General features: G+C 39.1%; 1 protein-coding gene across 4 annotated transcripts in view; it reads right to left on the bottom strand.

Moving 5' to 3' along the window:
- The window catches only part of GATAD2B (GATA zinc finger domain containing 2B), a 91,346-nt gene that overhangs the window by 2,628 nt on the left and 70,494 nt on the right, over positions 1–18,224 (bottom strand). For 2 of the 4 annotated variants that reach the window (XM_072647049.1, XM_072647050.1), the window contains 7 exons: positions 9,394–9,732; positions 5,127–5,256; positions 4,651–4,782; positions 3,773–3,904; positions 3,147–3,317; positions 2,327–2,639; positions 266–468 (listed from right to left, as the gene is read on the bottom strand). In XM_072647049.1, the coding sequence (XP_072503150.1) occupies positions 266–468; positions 2,327–2,639; positions 3,147–3,317; positions 3,773–3,904; positions 4,651–4,782; positions 5,127–5,256; positions 9,394–9,732 (1,420 nt within the window). Of the gene's footprint in view, positions 1–265; positions 469–2,326; positions 2,643–3,146; positions 3,318–3,772; positions 3,905–4,650; positions 4,783–5,126; positions 5,257–9,393; positions 9,733–18,224 lie in introns of all 4 variants that reach the window. The other 2 variants (XM_072647051.1, XM_072647052.1) reach the window with 1 other exon arrangement.

Consider the following 18,224-nt stretch of genomic DNA (forward strand, 5'->3'; position numbering starts at 1 on the left):
AAACTCTGTTTCCCATTACTAATTGATAGTCAGAAACAGTTGGATCAAATAGGGCTGAGGAAGATAAAGAGGCATTCCGCCCCCCTCCCCAAAAAACAATATAAACTTCAAACCCCCCAAACTTTAGATCACAAGGTATGGTTCTCTGAAAGCTGTGTTCCTCATAACATGAATGACCCCAAACTACTGGAGCTACACTCCCCAACCCTGCCCCCAAATTGTGTTTACAACACTCTGGGATTCTGAACTAGGGAAGGTCCCTTACCTGTTCCTGCTGTAGGGCTTTAACAAAGGCATTCTTCAACCGGTTAGTGTGCTCAGCCTTTAAGGCCTTCTTCTGGTTGGAGGTCATGCACTGCTCACACAGGATCTTGCCATTCTTCTCTTGCTTCCAGTGTGGGGTGAAGTCTGTGCGGCACTGAGCACATACAAATGGCTCCACTCGCAGAAGGGAGGCACAGCCTTTGCCTATAGGGTACCCAGGAAAGTGCTCAGTCACTTTCTCCTTATCATCTCGCTCATTATGTCTCCATCAAACTTATTTCCCATACTATCTCTCACATCCAAACCTTTCTCTCTACTCACATGGACACTATTTTAGTTCAAGAGTTCGTCATTTCTCACCTGGACTACTTATAAACCTTGCTAACTGGCTTCCTTGCAACCATCTTCTTTCCTTGCCTCCTTATCACTGCCAAGTTAATATTATTAAAGCTTAAGTATGACCATATCACCCCTTTGCTGAAGAAGTTCCACTTGTTCCCTCTTGTTTCTAGGATCAAACACAAATTTCTCTAATTTCTAAAGCCCTTCACAACCTAGCTCCAACTTACCTTTCCAACCTTATATACTACTGACGTATACTATGGTCCAGCCAAACTGACTTTCTTGATATTTCTCATATACAGCATTCAAATTCCCATTTCCTTGGCTTTGTGTTCGTTGTCATTCAATGCCTGGAATGTAATCTTTCTTAACTCACTGCAAACTTTTAGAATCCCTTATTTTCTTTGAAATCCTTCTTAGACATATATTCTTCATGAAGCCTTTCTTGATCCTCCTCTCTCCCTTTTCTCCCACTAAAATTTACCTTAAATGTATTTTGATGACAGTTATTTACATAATGTGGCCTCCCCTTATGGAATCTGAATTTGTTGAGGGCAGACGCTGATTTTTTTCTTGGTATTCTTAGCAACTAGCACAGTGCTTGGCACATAAAAGGTGCTTAAAAAAATGTTTACTGATTAATTCCCAGCAGTCCAGAGGGTTAAATGAAGCCCATTTAACAATCTGAGTCCAAACTTTGGTCAGTGAATGAATGTATTAGTTCCTCTTTTGTGTGTGTGTGAAATGATTGGGGTTAAGTGACTTGCTAGGATCACAAAGCTAAGTGTCTGAGGCTGGATTTGAACTTCAGTTCTCTTGACTCCGGAACCTGCTTTAGCTATTGCACCACCTAGCTGCCCCTCTAATGATTCATTTTTAAAAGTTATGTATAAATACTGTTGAATTCAAATGTAGATTCCCCAGCTATGCAGAATACTTCTAGATCATTTCACCCAGCCATTTGGTGTCTGTAATTTCCTTTTAACAGCACCAAACACAATGTTCCACAAAATTAACATCAAAAAACATTTTCTAAGCACTGAAATATATAGGTACTTATGTGTATTATAATAAAAAGAACCATGTAGATCTAGGTCCCTGTCTTCATAAGGTTTACTAACTTAAAAGACACATGCAGAATACATACATAAATAGAATAAAAGTACTTAAAATAGGCATAGCTCTGTATCAATGATTTTTGATTATCTCAAATTATCTCATTCAAATGGATCAAATGAAATAATATTTGTGAGGTGATTAGCACAGTGCCTGGCACATAGTGGGTGCTTAATATACATTTGTTCTCTTCCCCTCCACATTGCTGTGTAGTAGAGTATTGTATTTTGAGGTAATTAGGTGGTACAGAGGATAAAGTACTGGGTCTGGAGTCAGAAGACTTGAGTTCGAACCTAGCTCCAGATACTAGCTCTGTTGCCCTGGGCAAATCATTTAACTTCAGTTTGCCTCAGTGACCTCAACTGTAAAATGGAGATAATAACAGTATCTACCACACCAGGTTGTTTTGAGAATAAAATGAAATAACATCTGTAAAGCCTGTCACATAGTAGGCCCTTTTCCCCATAGGAGGGAGAAAAGGTTCTTAAAATACACTAAACCACAGTGCTGGCTAATTTCCTCACCCAACACACATCCCAACATAAAATTGTCAGACACGGAAGTTTCCTACACAGGGAATGGGGAAGAAGTCTGATGACCTTACCTTGGCTGTCAATGACACTCTGTACTACCTCCTCCAAGCCCACCATGTAGATGAACTCGCTATTGGCTGCACTGGGCAGGAAATGGAGCAGAGGGGCAGGAGGCTTAGGGGGTGGGATCTCCAGCAGTGTCTTTTCCAGCTGCTTACGAAGGGCCAACTTAGCTGCTGCCTGTGAATTGGCTGCGTCAGTCATGGCACTGGGACTGGGGAGTGGTGAAGACACTCTGTTAACAGTCCCTGGCTGGATGTGAGAGGCAAGGTTCATATAGATGGCAGAGGATGTTGTGCGCTGGCAAGGGACAGAAGAACTTGACTGCTAGAATGGAATGAGAAGAAAGGTCAGTGACCGAAGAAAGGAATTCCAGTTCTTAGTGTTACTCTTTCCTGGCAGAGAATATTTTCTTACTATGGCCTAGGCTGATCAGCAATTACCCTAGGCTCAAGGAAAATGGGAGAATGATAGTACCTATAGGCTAAAGTTGGCACCAGATCTGCTTAAAGGACTATGCAGAAAAATATTTCCAGGAAGAGGAATGTCTAGTTTCCTCAGGTCAGATATCTAGATACTACTTCCCTAGACTTTTCAGGAAGGTTTACCTCAAAGCTTTGCCAGGTGGGCTACTAATTCCTCAGACCATTTCTTCTCTTTTCTCCTTAACTAGCATCTACCTCACTATCAAAAACTATGGCTGAACCCTCAAGTCTTCTCTGCAACATTCTCCAAGTTCAGTTCACATTACCTCGTTGACAAAAATGTAAAGTCTACTCCTTAGCCACCATGGACAATAGGACTGCCAACTGTCCTATGTAGTACTCTTACCGGCTGGTAGTTGATGGCGGGGTTCATGTTGGGTGTGGTGGTGCGAACGAGGCCAGGTTTGGGTGGCCCTCGCTGGCCTTGCAGTTGGGCAGGGTTTGGTGCAATAACTCGCTGTGACATCAGCATGTGTGGAAGGGTTGTGTTGGTGGCTGAGCGGATGACACTGTGACCCTAAAGAAGGCAAAAATGAAAGAAATGAGTCAGAATTGTGGGGCTTTGAGATAGGAAGCTTCCCATAAAATGCTCCTGAAGGAAAGCTTGGGAGAGGTACCATTAGATTATTCCAACTAGATATTTTTTCTACATTTTTCCCCCCAGGGAAACAGACATGCCATGTGTGAAAATCTTACCTTGTCATCATGAGAATTTGCTTGACCTGCTCCCTCCCTATCATAAGACTGTTCCTCCCTATTTAGGGAAGAGCTATCCTGGAAATCCTATTGTCTAGTAAAGAACAAGCACTGTAAGGGTTCACTTACTGGCCCTACTCCTATATTAAGTGTAATAGAACTTTCCACTATGGTAACTTCCCAATCTGGTCAGGTTCCTGCACTAATTCTTTTACATCTGTAACCTCTGATGGGACTTGGTCCTTTGGATCCAAATATGCTGCAATACCCATATACCTGCAATGTTCTCAGGTTTTGGGGCTCCACTCCCTGAGCACCAGGCCTGGAAGGGAGCTTGGACAGGCCCTGCTGTCCTACATGGGCAGGAGATGGCTGGACAATTGATGCTGCATTTTGTACAACTGGAGTCTAAAGGAAAAGAAAAGAAAACACATATTTAGAGATGGCCAGGAATTAGGAAGATAGATAATTGGTTATCTGGTGCTTTTTCTGGCACTAAAATGGCAACCATTACTGACTAGGGGGATAGACCAAGGTTTACCCAGTTGAGGGCTCAGATTGAAACTCATGGGAAGGAGAGAAACAAGAATTTGTTAAGCACCTACTTACTATGTGTTTTATGAATATCTCAAGTGATCCTCACAACAACCTGGAAGGTAGGTGCTACTATGATTCCCGTTTAACAGCTGAAGAAACTGAGGCAGATAGAGGTTAAGTGACATGCCACGGGTCATACAGCTAGTAACTAAGGCTGGATTTAAACTCAGATATTCCTAATTTCAGGCCCAGTGCTTTAATCAGTATGGCATTCAGCTGCCTCAATGAACTACATATGTTAGAGATCACAGGACAAAGGATGAGTGAATATGCTAGAAGCTCTACCAGGATAAACCTTAAAATCATGAACCTTAGAGAGACTTCAGAGGCCATCTAGTTTAATTCTCTCAATTTATAGATGAAGCCCAGAGAGAGTATAAGAATTGCCTGGGATCACACAAGCAGTACGGGGCACAGTGAGGACTTGAATCCATATCCTGACTTAGGCTAAAATTATTGTTCTTTCAAGAGTACCATGGTGCTCTGCCACCCCTCCCTAATAAACAAGCTTTTCTCTCTTAGCATGCCCTAGTCCCTTTTCCCAAAGGGTACATTACCTTCTGAACCACATTCTCCTTCTGTAGCTGACTCTGCCTTAGTTTCTTCAGCAGTACCAGTCTGGCTTCCTCTAGACGTAGCTCATCCCTCAGCTGCTTAATAAGTTGCTGCCGCTCCTCAATACCTTTCCCCTGAGAAAAGGTGAAAATCATCAGTCCTGGCAGATCATAGATTCTCTTTCTTGGATAACAATCCAGATTCACTTTACTTTGAAACTTTTACCAAATGTATCTCCAATTCATTAACTAGAATAGTAATTCAGGGGAGAAAGCATATTTAAAAAGGAAAAAATAAAACAAAAGCTTAAAAGTGACACTTTTATCCTCAAGAGTCTACACTAGGCAGTAGCATTTTGGACAGACCTCCAAGTCCAATAAGGAATCAAAATTATTATGAGGATTTTATCAGGTGTCCAAGGATACCTGATAAAAAGTGGGGAAAAAAAGAAAGGAATGTGTTAAGAGGTGTTTTTTACCTTAAACATCTCCAAATTGGCTGCTTTCAGTCTCTCTTCCATGCGGGAACTGGAACGTGGACTGGAGGCCTCATTGTCAGAAAGAACAATGATGTCAGGGGAGGGAGTCAGCCGTCCCCGATCTGGCTCACTATATAAAACAAGACAAGAAAAGGGCAAGGGGCTGAAAATCAAGGTACCCCCAACAATGAAGGCTCACAGGGAAGCTGAAAAATCTTCCATCAGCACTGAAATTCAGGAAAAACCCAAGGGAATTTTGGTGTAAGGGGTTGTCTATCTTGCACCACCTAGAAAAAAGCAGTGACAACCAGGAACTAGGAAACTGAAACCACTAAGAGGTAAAACGAGGCCAGTTACCTGCAACAGAGGTGATGGCAGAGCCTCAGTTGAAATATCTTTCCCCTAATACCAAAGGCTTTTTCCATTTTAAACTCCTAGCTACTTGGCTTTAGAAGTGGGAAAGAAGATAAGTGCTTTTACCACATAACTTTTAAGTAAAATTCTTTCAAACAGTTTTCCCAAACCTTAATTCTAGGGTAAAATGGCCTTAAAGAAACTATCACAAGAAATAATGGCTGATTAGAAAGTGGCAGTGGCAACTAGTTCCCCAACCAGTAACATGTGAAGGAAGCCTAACACAGATATCAGACAACCATAATTAACACTTAAGAATATTTTAGAAATTTTCTTTAGAACAACAGAGTGTTAGAGCTTAACTGTACTTTTGTGACTATCTAGATCAAACCTCTAAGAGACAAAGGAAGTAAAGAGGGCAGTCAAAAGAAATGGATGCTGACGGGACTATGATGTAAAAAGAAACTGTAACAAGCTCTCATGACAAATTTAGAGACAGCCAGAGATCTCTGTTCTGTCAAACAAGAGAAAAGAAAGCCCTCAGAGCTCAGGGATTTCAAAGAGGTATGGTACCATAACTGCCACAACCTATGGAATCACTGAGGACAATGTGTAAGTGATCAGACTATTAAAGCTTGTAATCTACCGAATTAACAGGTATACTGAAAAACATCAACAAGTAATCTACTGGGCAGAAGTCCCAGGCATGGAAAATTTTCATGTAGAAATCTCATTTCTTTGCCAAAGGTAATGTATAGGAACTTCCTTCTCCCTTGTGAAGAAACCATCCAGGCAAAGCTTTTGATTCTAGGCTCAAGTCTCTCCTATTCAGTGCTGGGACAGACCTACCTATCTTCGAGTTAAGATTACTCTATTTTAAGATTTCTTCATTCACTATGTACTTAGTAGCACTGTATCTAAGAGAATTCTGCTTCTCTAAGACACTGGAAAATGTCCATTGCCTGAAATAAGCCTTAGGAGTAAGAGGGCTTTGAAAGTTTTAAGCACTCAGATTTCACACAAAGCTATATTCTAGCTCCATTCTCCTCACAAAAAATAAAACAAAACAAAAACATTCTCCTAGGCTTCATCTTCTCTAAGGTTTCCAATTCAAGAAATAGTAAAGAGGGAAGGAACAAGTGTTTATTCAACACCTATTACGTGCCATTCACTGTGCTAAAAAACCCTTTACAAATACCTCATTTGATTCTCACAACCACTCTGGGAGGTAGGTGCTATTATAATCCCCATTTTACAGTTAAAGAAACTGAGTCAGACAGTGGTTAAGTAACTTGCTCAAGGTCACATTGCTATTAAGTTTCTAAAGCTATATTTGAACTCAGTTCTTCCTGATTCCAGGCCGAGACTCTCTCCACTGTGTCACCTAGCTGTAGGCATGGATATATATATATGTGTGTATATATATATATATATATATATATATATATATATATATATATATATATATATATATATATATATATATATATACATACATACATATATATATGTTCTTCTGCCTCACTCCAAAATATTCCAGTCCTAAGGATGGCACTATCATTAGGATTTCTCTTCTCTTTGGCAGGGTCAACAAAAACATTCTTACTTGGAACAGGACTTCAACCTATCTGTATATTCACTTGTTTGGATTAGCCAAGATGTACTGAAGAGATAACACTATTGCAAAAGAGGAAAGTGCAAAGATGTTTAGGAAATCACCAAGCAAGGACAGCAAACTGAGGATGAAGCACACACAACTAGCTACAACTGGACAGATGTCGAGGTGACAGTTCTAAAGAGAAATTTGTTTTTCTTTCTATTTGATTCATCCTTTATCTCTTCTGACCTCTAAACTAATGTGGACAGATCATTTTGAGGTCTGGATGGTTTGCCCCATGGATTCCGTTTGATTTATTGGTATTTACCACTTGGGATAGCAGCTCTGACTTTGGTTGAATACATATATCATAAAAGTTATCCTGCATGGTTAATTTTGAGGCAACATATTCTGTAGCCAAACTAAATATCACATTGGCTAGATGGCACTAAACTAGAAAAAGATACTTCTAGCCTGTGGTATAAAAGCTAACATGTATCTAGTGCTTAAAGGTTTTTAAAATAGTTTTCTTACTTACATTATCTTACTGATTCTCACAACATCCTTGGGAATGTAGGTGCTATATTATCTTCATCTTATAAATGAGGCAACTGAGACACTAAGAGGTTAAGTGACTTACACTAAGTCACACAAATAGTGTGTCAGGCAAGATTTTAACTAAGGTATTTTCTGATTCCAAGTTCAGTACTATCCACGATGCCATCTAGCTACCTGTTCAAGGCAGAGGATAAGCTAGAAACTTTGGGCTTAGCCAATACGTAATGGCATGTTTGAGGAACAACCTCAAATGTAATTCCATTTCTAGGTACAATTAGTCCCAAAATATACAAGAGAATGGGGCAATGAGAGATCTATTAGTTAAAGATAAAGAAAATAAATGAGAATGGCTAACCTATATGTCATTTTCCTGCCGAGTTCTTTTCCCCAGCCTTCTGAGTTAGGGTTCTAGCATCTTCCATTAATCTTTTAGCAAGATGAGCAGCTACTCTGTTTGCTTCCCAAGCACACAGGGCCTTTGAAGGTTTTTATCTTGAGCCTAAAGTTCTACTCAATGGAGATATGTCATCAGGCCCTTACTCTCTGCTGTCATCTCCTGTGACTCAGACTGGCAGATGTTCAAATTAGGAAGTTATTAATTTTAATCCCAAAGTGAGAGAAACTAAGCAGATATATCTGCTATTTTCCCTTAAATTCTAAGAACAATGAGAGATATTAGGTACTTGCTAGATTCAATAAGGTTTTACTGAATAGAAGTCACAGCCATATAACTTTTCTATTTGATGATGAAGGGACAAAGATAATTAGGAAATGGTTATATTGCAAATACCTCTTCTCCTGCTTTCAGATTTCTGAGTTTCAGAGTTGGGAAGGATTTAAGAGGTCATCTAGTACATGTACCTTTCCACTACTTCTGTTCTTCTCCTGAGGACATAAACTACAACCTATCACTATTTAGTTACGTACGAGCTACCAGCTTCTCATAGCGAAGGAAAGCTGGGAGCTAAGGGTAACAACTATCCTTCCAGCTAGAACAAAGATTTGGGCAGTTTTTGTATAAGGACTGGGCTTCACATCAAGCTAGTTAGTCTTCCTGGAAGACAGCACTGACTGAGCAATTTCTACTACTACTCAATCAGCCTCTTCCCTATGCCAATCCCTTTACCCTCTAATTACACCCCAAAGCCCTTTGTGTACACTTTATTCCTTCTTATAGTCTCACTTGAGTGACCAGACAAGAAAAAGCTAGAGGAAGGGAGGAAATAACCTCATAAAGATAACTTCCCAGAAGGCTTAAAAAAAGCCAGGTCCTGTCCCTCTTGGTGTGTTGGCAGACTAGAACATGCACAATTTAAAAATGACTCAATCTAAAATGAAGATTTCACTTAAGCTAAATTCTCTGACTAAATAAATAAAAGGCCTAGTTTGGAAATCTGAAAAGAAAGTCTTGCAATTTAGCACTGGGCTACAGGTGTTTAGGAGTAACTCAAAGACTTAATTCTCTTCCTTCTGGTCACTAAACAATGGTAGAACTGAGAGAGGCCTAGATGTATAAACATCTCAGTCCTATTAGCTTATAGCATGAGGACACTGCTTTAAAACTTATTGGGAGGATGAGGTAACTTCATGTACATTTCCTCCCTCTATCTCACAGCTGGCTAAGCGAATAACAGAAAAAATCCAGCCTTGATTGAAGTGACAGAACACTCTCCTTTCTCTTTGAAATACACCTTACTTTTTTAGAGTCTTGTCTCATATGATAAACCCTTTGCTAAAAAAAGTTAGGTTGAGCCCTACCTTCTCCTAGCACTCATATCCACAGGCTCATCATTGATGTTCTCCTTGCCTGGCCGTCCAGCAGTCCTGTTATCCCCATGTGGCCTCAGGTTCCCATTAAGTTTTTCCTCATAGCCCTTGCCACCGCCGCCACCATCCTGTTTAGTAGGTAACTCATGGGGCATCTCAATGCCTGCCAGGTCCTTCCTTTTGAGCAGTGCTAACATTTTTAATCGCTCCATAGCCTCATGTCCTTCCATCTTGAGTCTCTTTGCCAGGACATCATCACGTTCATCTGCCTGGTCCAGGCTTCGCTTCAGCAGATTCAGGCGAAGGGCATCTTCTGTCATTCTGTCCATCCTATGTGGAGAAAGAAAATAAAGGATAAAGTCAAGGTAAAAGCTGAGAATTAGAATACTCTTGTTCATTAATAAGGCAAGAGACTGGTGGCAAGAAGAAAGCTGGGCAGGGAGAAGCCAAGATGGTGGAGTAGAAAGATGCATATACTCTAGCACTTCCCCCACAGCCCACAAAATACCTGTAAAAAATGACTCTCAACAAATTCTAGAGCAGTAGAAGCCACAGAACAACAGAGTGAAAGAGGTTTCCAGCCAAAGGTAACCTGGAAGACTTATAGGAAAGGTCTATCTCACAGTACACTGAGCAGAGAAGAACCCAGCCCTGGTAGTATGGAACTAGGAGGAACAGGACCTGAACAGACCTCCAGGGCAGAATTTCCAGCAGAGAGTGTCCCAGATCCCTCAACCCACAAGTGACAAAGAAAGCTCCAAAAGTCAGTGTTGGAAGGCTTTCCCAGCTCAGGAAGAGGGGAAGGGGTTCCCCCAGCACTGGTTTTAGATGGCGGAGGCAGCAGCAGCAGGTGACGGGCGTCTATGTGGAAGCAGCCTAGGTCCATTGGCCAGGCAGCTCAGCTTAAAATCTCTGGCAGAACTGAGCAGCTGATCTCAACATCAGCCTTCAGTGGTGGCCCTGCCCCTACCCAAAGCCCCTGGGGGAGTTGAGCAGCTAATCTGAATCTCAGCCTTGAGCATTGTACTGGGGAGAAGAGGAGCACTAGGACCCTCCTCTTGACAAAGAATTCAGAAGTCAAGTAACTGGTTGGGAAAATGTCCAAAAAAGGGAAAAAAAAATAAGACCATAGAAGGATACTTTCTTGGTGAATAGGTGTCTCCTTCCATCCTTATATATACATATATAGCCTGTATTGAATTGCTTGCCTTCTCAGTGGTGATGGGTAGGGAGGGAGGGAAAGAAGTTGGAATTCAAAGTATTAGAAATGAATGTTGAGAATTATTATTGCATATAACTGGGAAATAAGAAAGACAGGTAATGGGGTATAGAAATTTATCTTGCCCTATAAGAAAAGAGAGAAGATGGGGATAAGGAAAGGGTGGGGTATGATAGAAGGGAGGGTACATTGAAGGAAGGGGTAATCAAAATGCAAGGTATTATGGGGTGGAGGGAGGGGAGAGATGAGAAAAATTGGAACTCAAAATTTTGTGGAAATGAATGTCGAAGTCTAAAAATAAATAAATACAAAAAAAAAGAAGAAAGTAGGGCACAGTCTGACATGAATTTTGGACTTTGAGAGAACAAATTTCAAAAGATTCAGAGAAAAAAGATAGGATCTCATAGAACCAAATTATATATAGGGCATGATGACCTAAGAGGAACAGGAAACTCTTAAAAATCAAACTCTAAAATTCAAAACCCCAATTCTGGAGAAGAAGAATAAGGGAAGGCTGACTTAAAGAGAATGTTGTTGATGACTAGTGAACTAATCAACTTATTTTTTAAAAAAGATATAGAAAACAAGGATAGATAATGGAAAATGCATATAAAAATACGATCCAGTCTACCAGTGACAGTGATGCTAAAACTCAGAAAGAGCCAAGGCTGATGCAGAAAGCTAAAGAGAACAATACTGGGAGTTTTTTGGTCCTCTTTTGGAGAAAAGAGGAGAATCAAATAAAGGGATAGGAATACCACTTTGGTAGAACAAACAGTGATAATGGATCTTGAAGAAGGCAAAGCTGATCAATTTTTGCTTTGCTTCTGTTTTCTGTGCCAAGGAGAATGCTTTATGAACTGGAAAGGACACTGCAAAAACGCCTGATAAGAAAGTAATATTCAAGAGAGGAGATGGAGAGAGCATCTTGCTGACACTGAGTTCATTCGTGAATGCTGAAAGAACTGCAGATATGATTGGTGAACTATTGCTGCTGATGTCTGAATGACCACAGAGGTTGAGAACAGTACACCATAGGACTGAGAAACTACAAATATTCTATTTTTCAATGAAGGAAAGAGAATGGAGTGTTACTAAAGGTCAGTATGTCTGACTTCAATTACTAGAAAATTTTAGAATGTATTATTAAAGGCATTGTTAGTGATCATTTAGAACATGAAGCAGACAAAAAAAGCTAAACATGACTTCATTAATAACAGGCAATATATACATATTACATACACACAAATTATTAGCAATACTTATTATGGAAGCAAAAAAATTGAATAAAGTGAGTGACTACCAGCTGGGGAATGACTGAACAATATGTAGTATATGAATGTAATGCATCAAAAGAAAAAAATAAATATAACAAAGTCAGGGAAACTTTCATAAACTGATGAAAAGAAAATAGAGTAAGCATTATAAAGAGAAACAAAAATAGTAATGACAGTAAGATAAACAAGACTAAAATATATTGGAACCTCTGACCAATGCAGTTAACAGGAATGATAAAACATACATCTTCTTCTCAATAGAATGACAGTAGCCTATACATATGAAATGAGATATGTTGTAAGACATGGCCAATTTATCTTATTTGACTATACTTCTTTATTATAAGAAAAAGATTCAGGAAGAGAAGGAAATGACAACACTGAAAAAAAAAAGGAATTTTTAAAAAATCAGGTTAATCCAGGTCATTTCTTTTTAACAAAGCTTGGAGCCAGGAAGACCTTGATCTTACTCCTAACACTTACTAGTATTATAACCTTTGGCAAATCATTTAATCTCTATGTGCTTCAAAAAACTCCCTAGGAAATTATCTACTAAATTATAGTGGACTGCAATCTGCTTCAGTGGAAGAAATTTTTATGCTGAAGAAATCACAGATGTTTCTCATATTTTAGTACTAATTGGTAGATCAGGGGAATGCTACAAGATAGTTTATCTAGATTTTACCCAAGTATTTGACAAAATTTTTCATGCTATTTATTCTTTTTTCTCTTTTTTTCAATTATTTAATTTTTTCCAATTACATATTAAAAATTTTTTTTAACATTTTAACAATTTTTAAAAATTTTAAGTGCTAAACTATCTCCCTCTCCTTGACTTCCCCCCTTGTTGAGAAAGCAAGCAATTTGATGTAGGTTATATATGTTCAGTCAGGCAAAACCTATTTCCACATTAGTTCATGCTGTGAAAGAAAACAGAGTAAAAAAAGTTAAAGAAGTATGCTGTTCTTGCAGAAAAGATAGAAATGGAGGCTAGACATGGAGTCAGAGTGCTAACTGGCCAGTTCAGAAGAGTAGTTATTAATAGTTTGAGGTCTCCTATCGCATGTTACAGGGGTCTGTACTTGGCTCTGTGCTGTTTAACATGATTATCAATAAGGAATAAAGTCACAACAGTGCTCTGATCAAATATGTGTAACACTTTGGATGACAAGATCAGGAGCCAAAAAAACCTGGAAAAGCTTAATAGGAATAAATGTAAAGCCTTGTACTTGGTTCAAGAAATCAATTTCATAGGTATAAGATGGGAAAGTACGTAGATCATTTGAAAAATATTTTGGATTTTTAGGGGACTGCAAGTTCAATATGAGTCAACAACACTGTACTTAAGCATGGCAGCCAAAGAAAACTAATGCTATCTTCAGTAACATTGTGAAAAGTACAGCTGCCAAGACAAGGGAAGTGATGCTGTATTGTTGTACTTTGCCTTAAGACCACATCTTAAGTAGATATAAGGGAAACATGACAGTTGAGTATCTGAAGTACCATCACAAAGTACTATTAGATATATTCTACTTTGTTTGGGAACAATGGATAGAAGCTGCTAAGAGGTAGATTTAGGCTTGATGTACAGAAAAACTTCCTAGCCACTGGAGCTGTCTAAAAATGCAATGGCAATTGTAGATAGTTGGCAGATAGTAGGTTCTATCAGTGTTATGGAGGGGATGGATTCTTTTTCATGTATACATGTTAGCAGATGGCCTCTGAGGTTCCTTTCAGCTCAAATTCATTTGTAATCATTTGTTCAACAAGCATTTAAATACTCATGTACTACTAAAGGCCTTTGCTAAGTCCCAGCAAACCTATGTGCCTTGGGAACCACTGAATCAGCAGTGGCAACAGCAGTAGCTGCTTCCAGAGCTCTTAGCCTACAGATGGTAAAGCGGTCAAACTGGTCAAAAGGCGATTACAGGGGTCTCCTTGCTGGCACTGAGTTTTGGGCTTTGCCATACTCTGATCTGGGTTGAAGTCCTGGGTGGCAGTCCCAAGGCAAGGAGGAACACTGGCATAGCAGAGCATATGGCAGCAGTGGAGAGGGAACCCTCCTCACAGTTCCAGGACAGAAAAGAGTGCTTGTGGTCATTCACAGATCAGAGCATGGATCAATCAGGAGAGCAATCAACGCTTCTCCTAGATCACACTACCATAGAAGAACTGAAAACTTACAGTTCCCTAGAAATATCTCTGAAAATAGCTGCCCAAACCCTGTGAAACTTGAGACAGTGAGCCCTCCATCCTGGAAACAGAACCCTGCTTTAACAAAGAGTTAAAAGTTAACTAATAGGCTGGAAAAATGAGCAAACAACATAAAAAGTTCAGACTATTCAAAGTTACTATGGTGACAAGGAAGATCAAAACACAAACTCTGAAGAAGACAACAAAGTCAAAGTTCCTACATCCAAAGCCTCCAAGAAAAATATGAACTGGTCTCAAGCCATGGAAGAGCTCAAATAGGATTTTGAAAATCACATAAGAGAGGCAGAGGGAAAACTGGGAAGAGAAATCAAAAGTGATATAAGAAAAGCATGAAAAAAGAGTCAAACAGTCTGGTAAAGGAGCCACAAAAAAATGCTGAAGAAAATAACGCCTTAAAAAAACAAACTAGGCCAAATGGTAAAAGAGGTCCAAAAACCCAATGAGGAGAAAAATGCCTTAAAAAGTAGAATTGGGGGAGTAGAAGGATGCACCTCTAGAAGCTCTCCTCCCACAGCCCATAAAATACCTCTAAAAAATGACTCTAAACAAATTCTAGAGCAGCAGAAGCTACAAAATAACAGAGTCAAAGAGATTTCCATCCCAAGACAGCCTGGAAGGCTGACAGGAAAGATCTATCACATGGGCTGCGACAGGGACAGGAGTGCAGTGGGCTTCAAGGCTCCACTGGCAGCAGCTGTGGGTCCCACATTCCTCAGCTCACAAACACCAAAGACATCTTCAAAGGTCAGTGAGAAAGCTCTTTCACCTGCGTGAGAAAGGAACTCAGCAGTCTAGCCCCAGCCCAGGCAGGGGCAGCTTCCATTGTTAGGAGCCCTGGCCTAAAGATCCTGGGGGAATTGAGCTGCTGATCTGGATCCAAAAAGAGAAACTCCTAGGAATATTGTAGCCAAATTCCAGAGTTCCCAGGTCAAGGAGAAAATATTGCAAGTAGCTAGAAAGAAATAATTCGAGTATTGTGGAAATAGTCAGGATAACACGCAGCTTCTACATTAAGGGAGTGAAGGGTTTGGAATATGATATTCCAGAAGTCAAAGGAACTAGGATTAAAACCAAGAATCACCTACCCAGCAAAACTGAGTATAATACTTCAGGAGAAAAAATGATCATTCAATGATATAGAGGACTTTCAAGCATTCTTGATGAGAACTAAAAATAAACATTTTAAAAAAAGAAAATAGTTCCTTCAAAATTAGAATGAAGCAAATAGAAGCTATTGACTTCATGAGAAATCAGGAAATTATAAAATAAAATCAAAAGAATGAAAAAATAGAAGACAATGTGAAATATCTCAATGGAAAAATAACTCACCTGGAAAACAGATCCAGGAGATATAATTTAAGGAATATTAGGCTACCTGAAAGTCACAATAATAAAAAAGAGCACAGATATCATCTTTCAAGAAATTATCAAGGAAAATTGTCCTGATATTATAGAACCTGAGGATAAAATAGAAATTGAAAGAATCCACCAATCACCTGCTGAAAGTGATCCCAAAAGGAAAACTCCCAGGAATATTATAGCCAAATTCCAGAGTTCCCAGGTCAAGGAGAAAATATTGCAAACAGCCAGAAAGAAACAATTCAAGTATCATGGGGCCCCAGTCAAGATAACAGAAGATTTCAAAGCTTCAACACTAGGGCTTGGAGGGCTTGGAATATGATATTGTGTAGGGCAAAGGGCTAGGGTTACAACCAAAAATCACCAACCCAGCAAAACTGAGTGTAATCCTTCAGGGGAAAAAAACTGACATTCAATGAGATAAGAGGACTTTTAAGCTTTCTTGTTGAAATGACAAGAGCTGAATAGAAAATCTGACTTTCAAATACAAAACTCAAGAAAAGCATAAAAAGGTAAACAGGAAAGGGAAATTATAAGAGACTTAATAAGCTTAAACTGTTTACATTCTTATATGGGAAGATGATATTTGTACCTCATAAGACCTTTCTCATTATTACAGTAGTTTATTATATAGTATATACAGAGAACACAGGTGTGAACTGAATATGAAGGGATAACATCTAAAAAATAAAATTAAGGGGTGAGAGAGGAATGTATGGGGAGAAAGAGAAAGGGAGAGGTAGAGTGGGATAAATTATCTCACATTATAAGAGGCAAGAAAAAAACTTTTACAGTGGAAGGAAAGAAGGGGAAGTGAAAGGGAATGAGTGAACTCTCATCAGAACTGGCTCAAGGAGGGCATAATATACATACTCAATTGGGTATAGAAATCTATCTTACCCTACAGGAAAGTAGGGGAGAAGGGCATAACAAAAGGGTGTGTGTGTGTGTGTGTGTGTGTGTGTGTGTGTGTGTGTGTGAGATAGAAGGAAGGGCAGATTGGGGAAGGGGTAGTCAGAAGCAAAACACTTTTGAAGAGGGACAAGGGGAAAGGAGAGAGAGAATAGACTAAACGGGAGCAGAGGAGAGAGGATGGAAGGAAATACAGTTAGCAATAGTAATTGAAATAATTGTGAAGCAAGTTCTCTGAGAAACACCTCATTTTTCAAACATATAGAGAACTGAGTCAAATTTATAAAAATAAGAGTCATTCCCCAATTGATAAATGATCAAAAGATAACAGTTTTCAGATGAAGTAATCAAAGCTATTTAGAGCCATATATGAAAAAATACTTTAACTTACTATTGATTGAAGAAATGCAAATTAAAACAATTCTGAGGTACTACTGGTACTACCTCATACCTATTACACTGGCTAATAGGACAGAAAAGGTAAATGACAAATGTTGGAGGGAATGTGGGGAAAATAAGACTTTAATGCACTGTTGGTGGAGTTGTGAACTAATTCAACCCAGTCTGTAGAGAAATTTGGAACTATGCTAAAAGGACTATAAAACCATGCATACCCTTTTACCAAGCAACACCACTACTAGGTGCGTATCCTAAAAGATAATAAAAAAAAAATGAAAAGGATCTACATGTACAAAAATATTTATAGCACCTCTTTTTTGGGGATAAAGAATTAAAAGTTACAGGGATGCCCATCAATAAGTGAGTGGTTGAACAAGTTGTGGTATGTGATTATGATGGAACTACTGTACTATAAGAAATGATGAGCAGGATACTCTCAAAAAAACTTGAGAAGACCTGGATGGGTTGATGCAAAGTAAATTTACTGTGTACAAAGTTAACAGCAATATTGTAAGATGATCAGCTGTGAAGGATTCAGCTATTCTCAGCAGTAGAATGATCCAAGACAACTCTAAAGGACTTATGATGAAAAATGCTATCCATCTCTAGAAAATGAACTGATGGTATCTGAATACAGACAGAAGCACACTTTTTAAAAATTTTCTTAATTTTTCTAAACTTTTTTTCTTGTCAATATTTTCTTTCACAACATGACTATCATGGATATGCTTTGCATGACTATACATGTATATAACCTATATCGAAGTGCTTGCCTTCTCAATGGAGTGGGGAGTGGGGAGGGAGGAAGGGAGAGAATTTGGAACTCAAAGTTCTAAAAATGAACATTAAAAACTGTTTTCTTTTACATGTAACTGCAGAAAAATAAAATTATAATAAAAGCCAAAAACCGCAAACAAAATCCCCTTAAACCTTATACCTCTCAGTTCTTTCCTAGGCCACACTCTTCTTCCTTCTCTCATTGCACATGAGTTAATATATATGCCTTGATCATATATTATGCCCTTTGCCCACCTTGTTCAATTGCCAATCACAACTTGCCAAACCTGGTTTACTTTTACCATCTCCCTTCTTGGCTCTTAGTCATACGCTGCAGAAGATATCATGAAATTATGATGATTAGGTCTACTACAATCATTCAGTCAGTCAATATGAATTCATTAAATGCTGATTATGTGCCACACACTTTGCTAAGCACTGGGGAGACAGAAAAAACAAAACAAAACAAAAACTTTTTCCCTCAAGGAGCTCCCATTATAACAGAGAAGATAAAATTCAAATAACTATGTCCATAAAGGTCAACTCAGAAGGAAAGTCCTGTGGAGTGGGAAAAGGGAGGAGGAAAGGTCTCCTGCAGAAGGTAGTATCTAAACTGTTTTCAAGTAAACCAAAGAACTATGGAGGTGAAAAGGGAAATCATGAAA

Source organism: Notamacropus eugenii, chromosome 2 (assembly GCF_028372415.1).
Source record: "Notamacropus eugenii isolate mMacEug1 chromosome 2, mMacEug1.pri_v2, whole genome shotgun sequence".
Classification (NCBI taxonomy): domain Eukaryota; kingdom Metazoa; phylum Chordata; class Mammalia; order Diprotodontia; family Macropodidae; genus Notamacropus; species Notamacropus eugenii.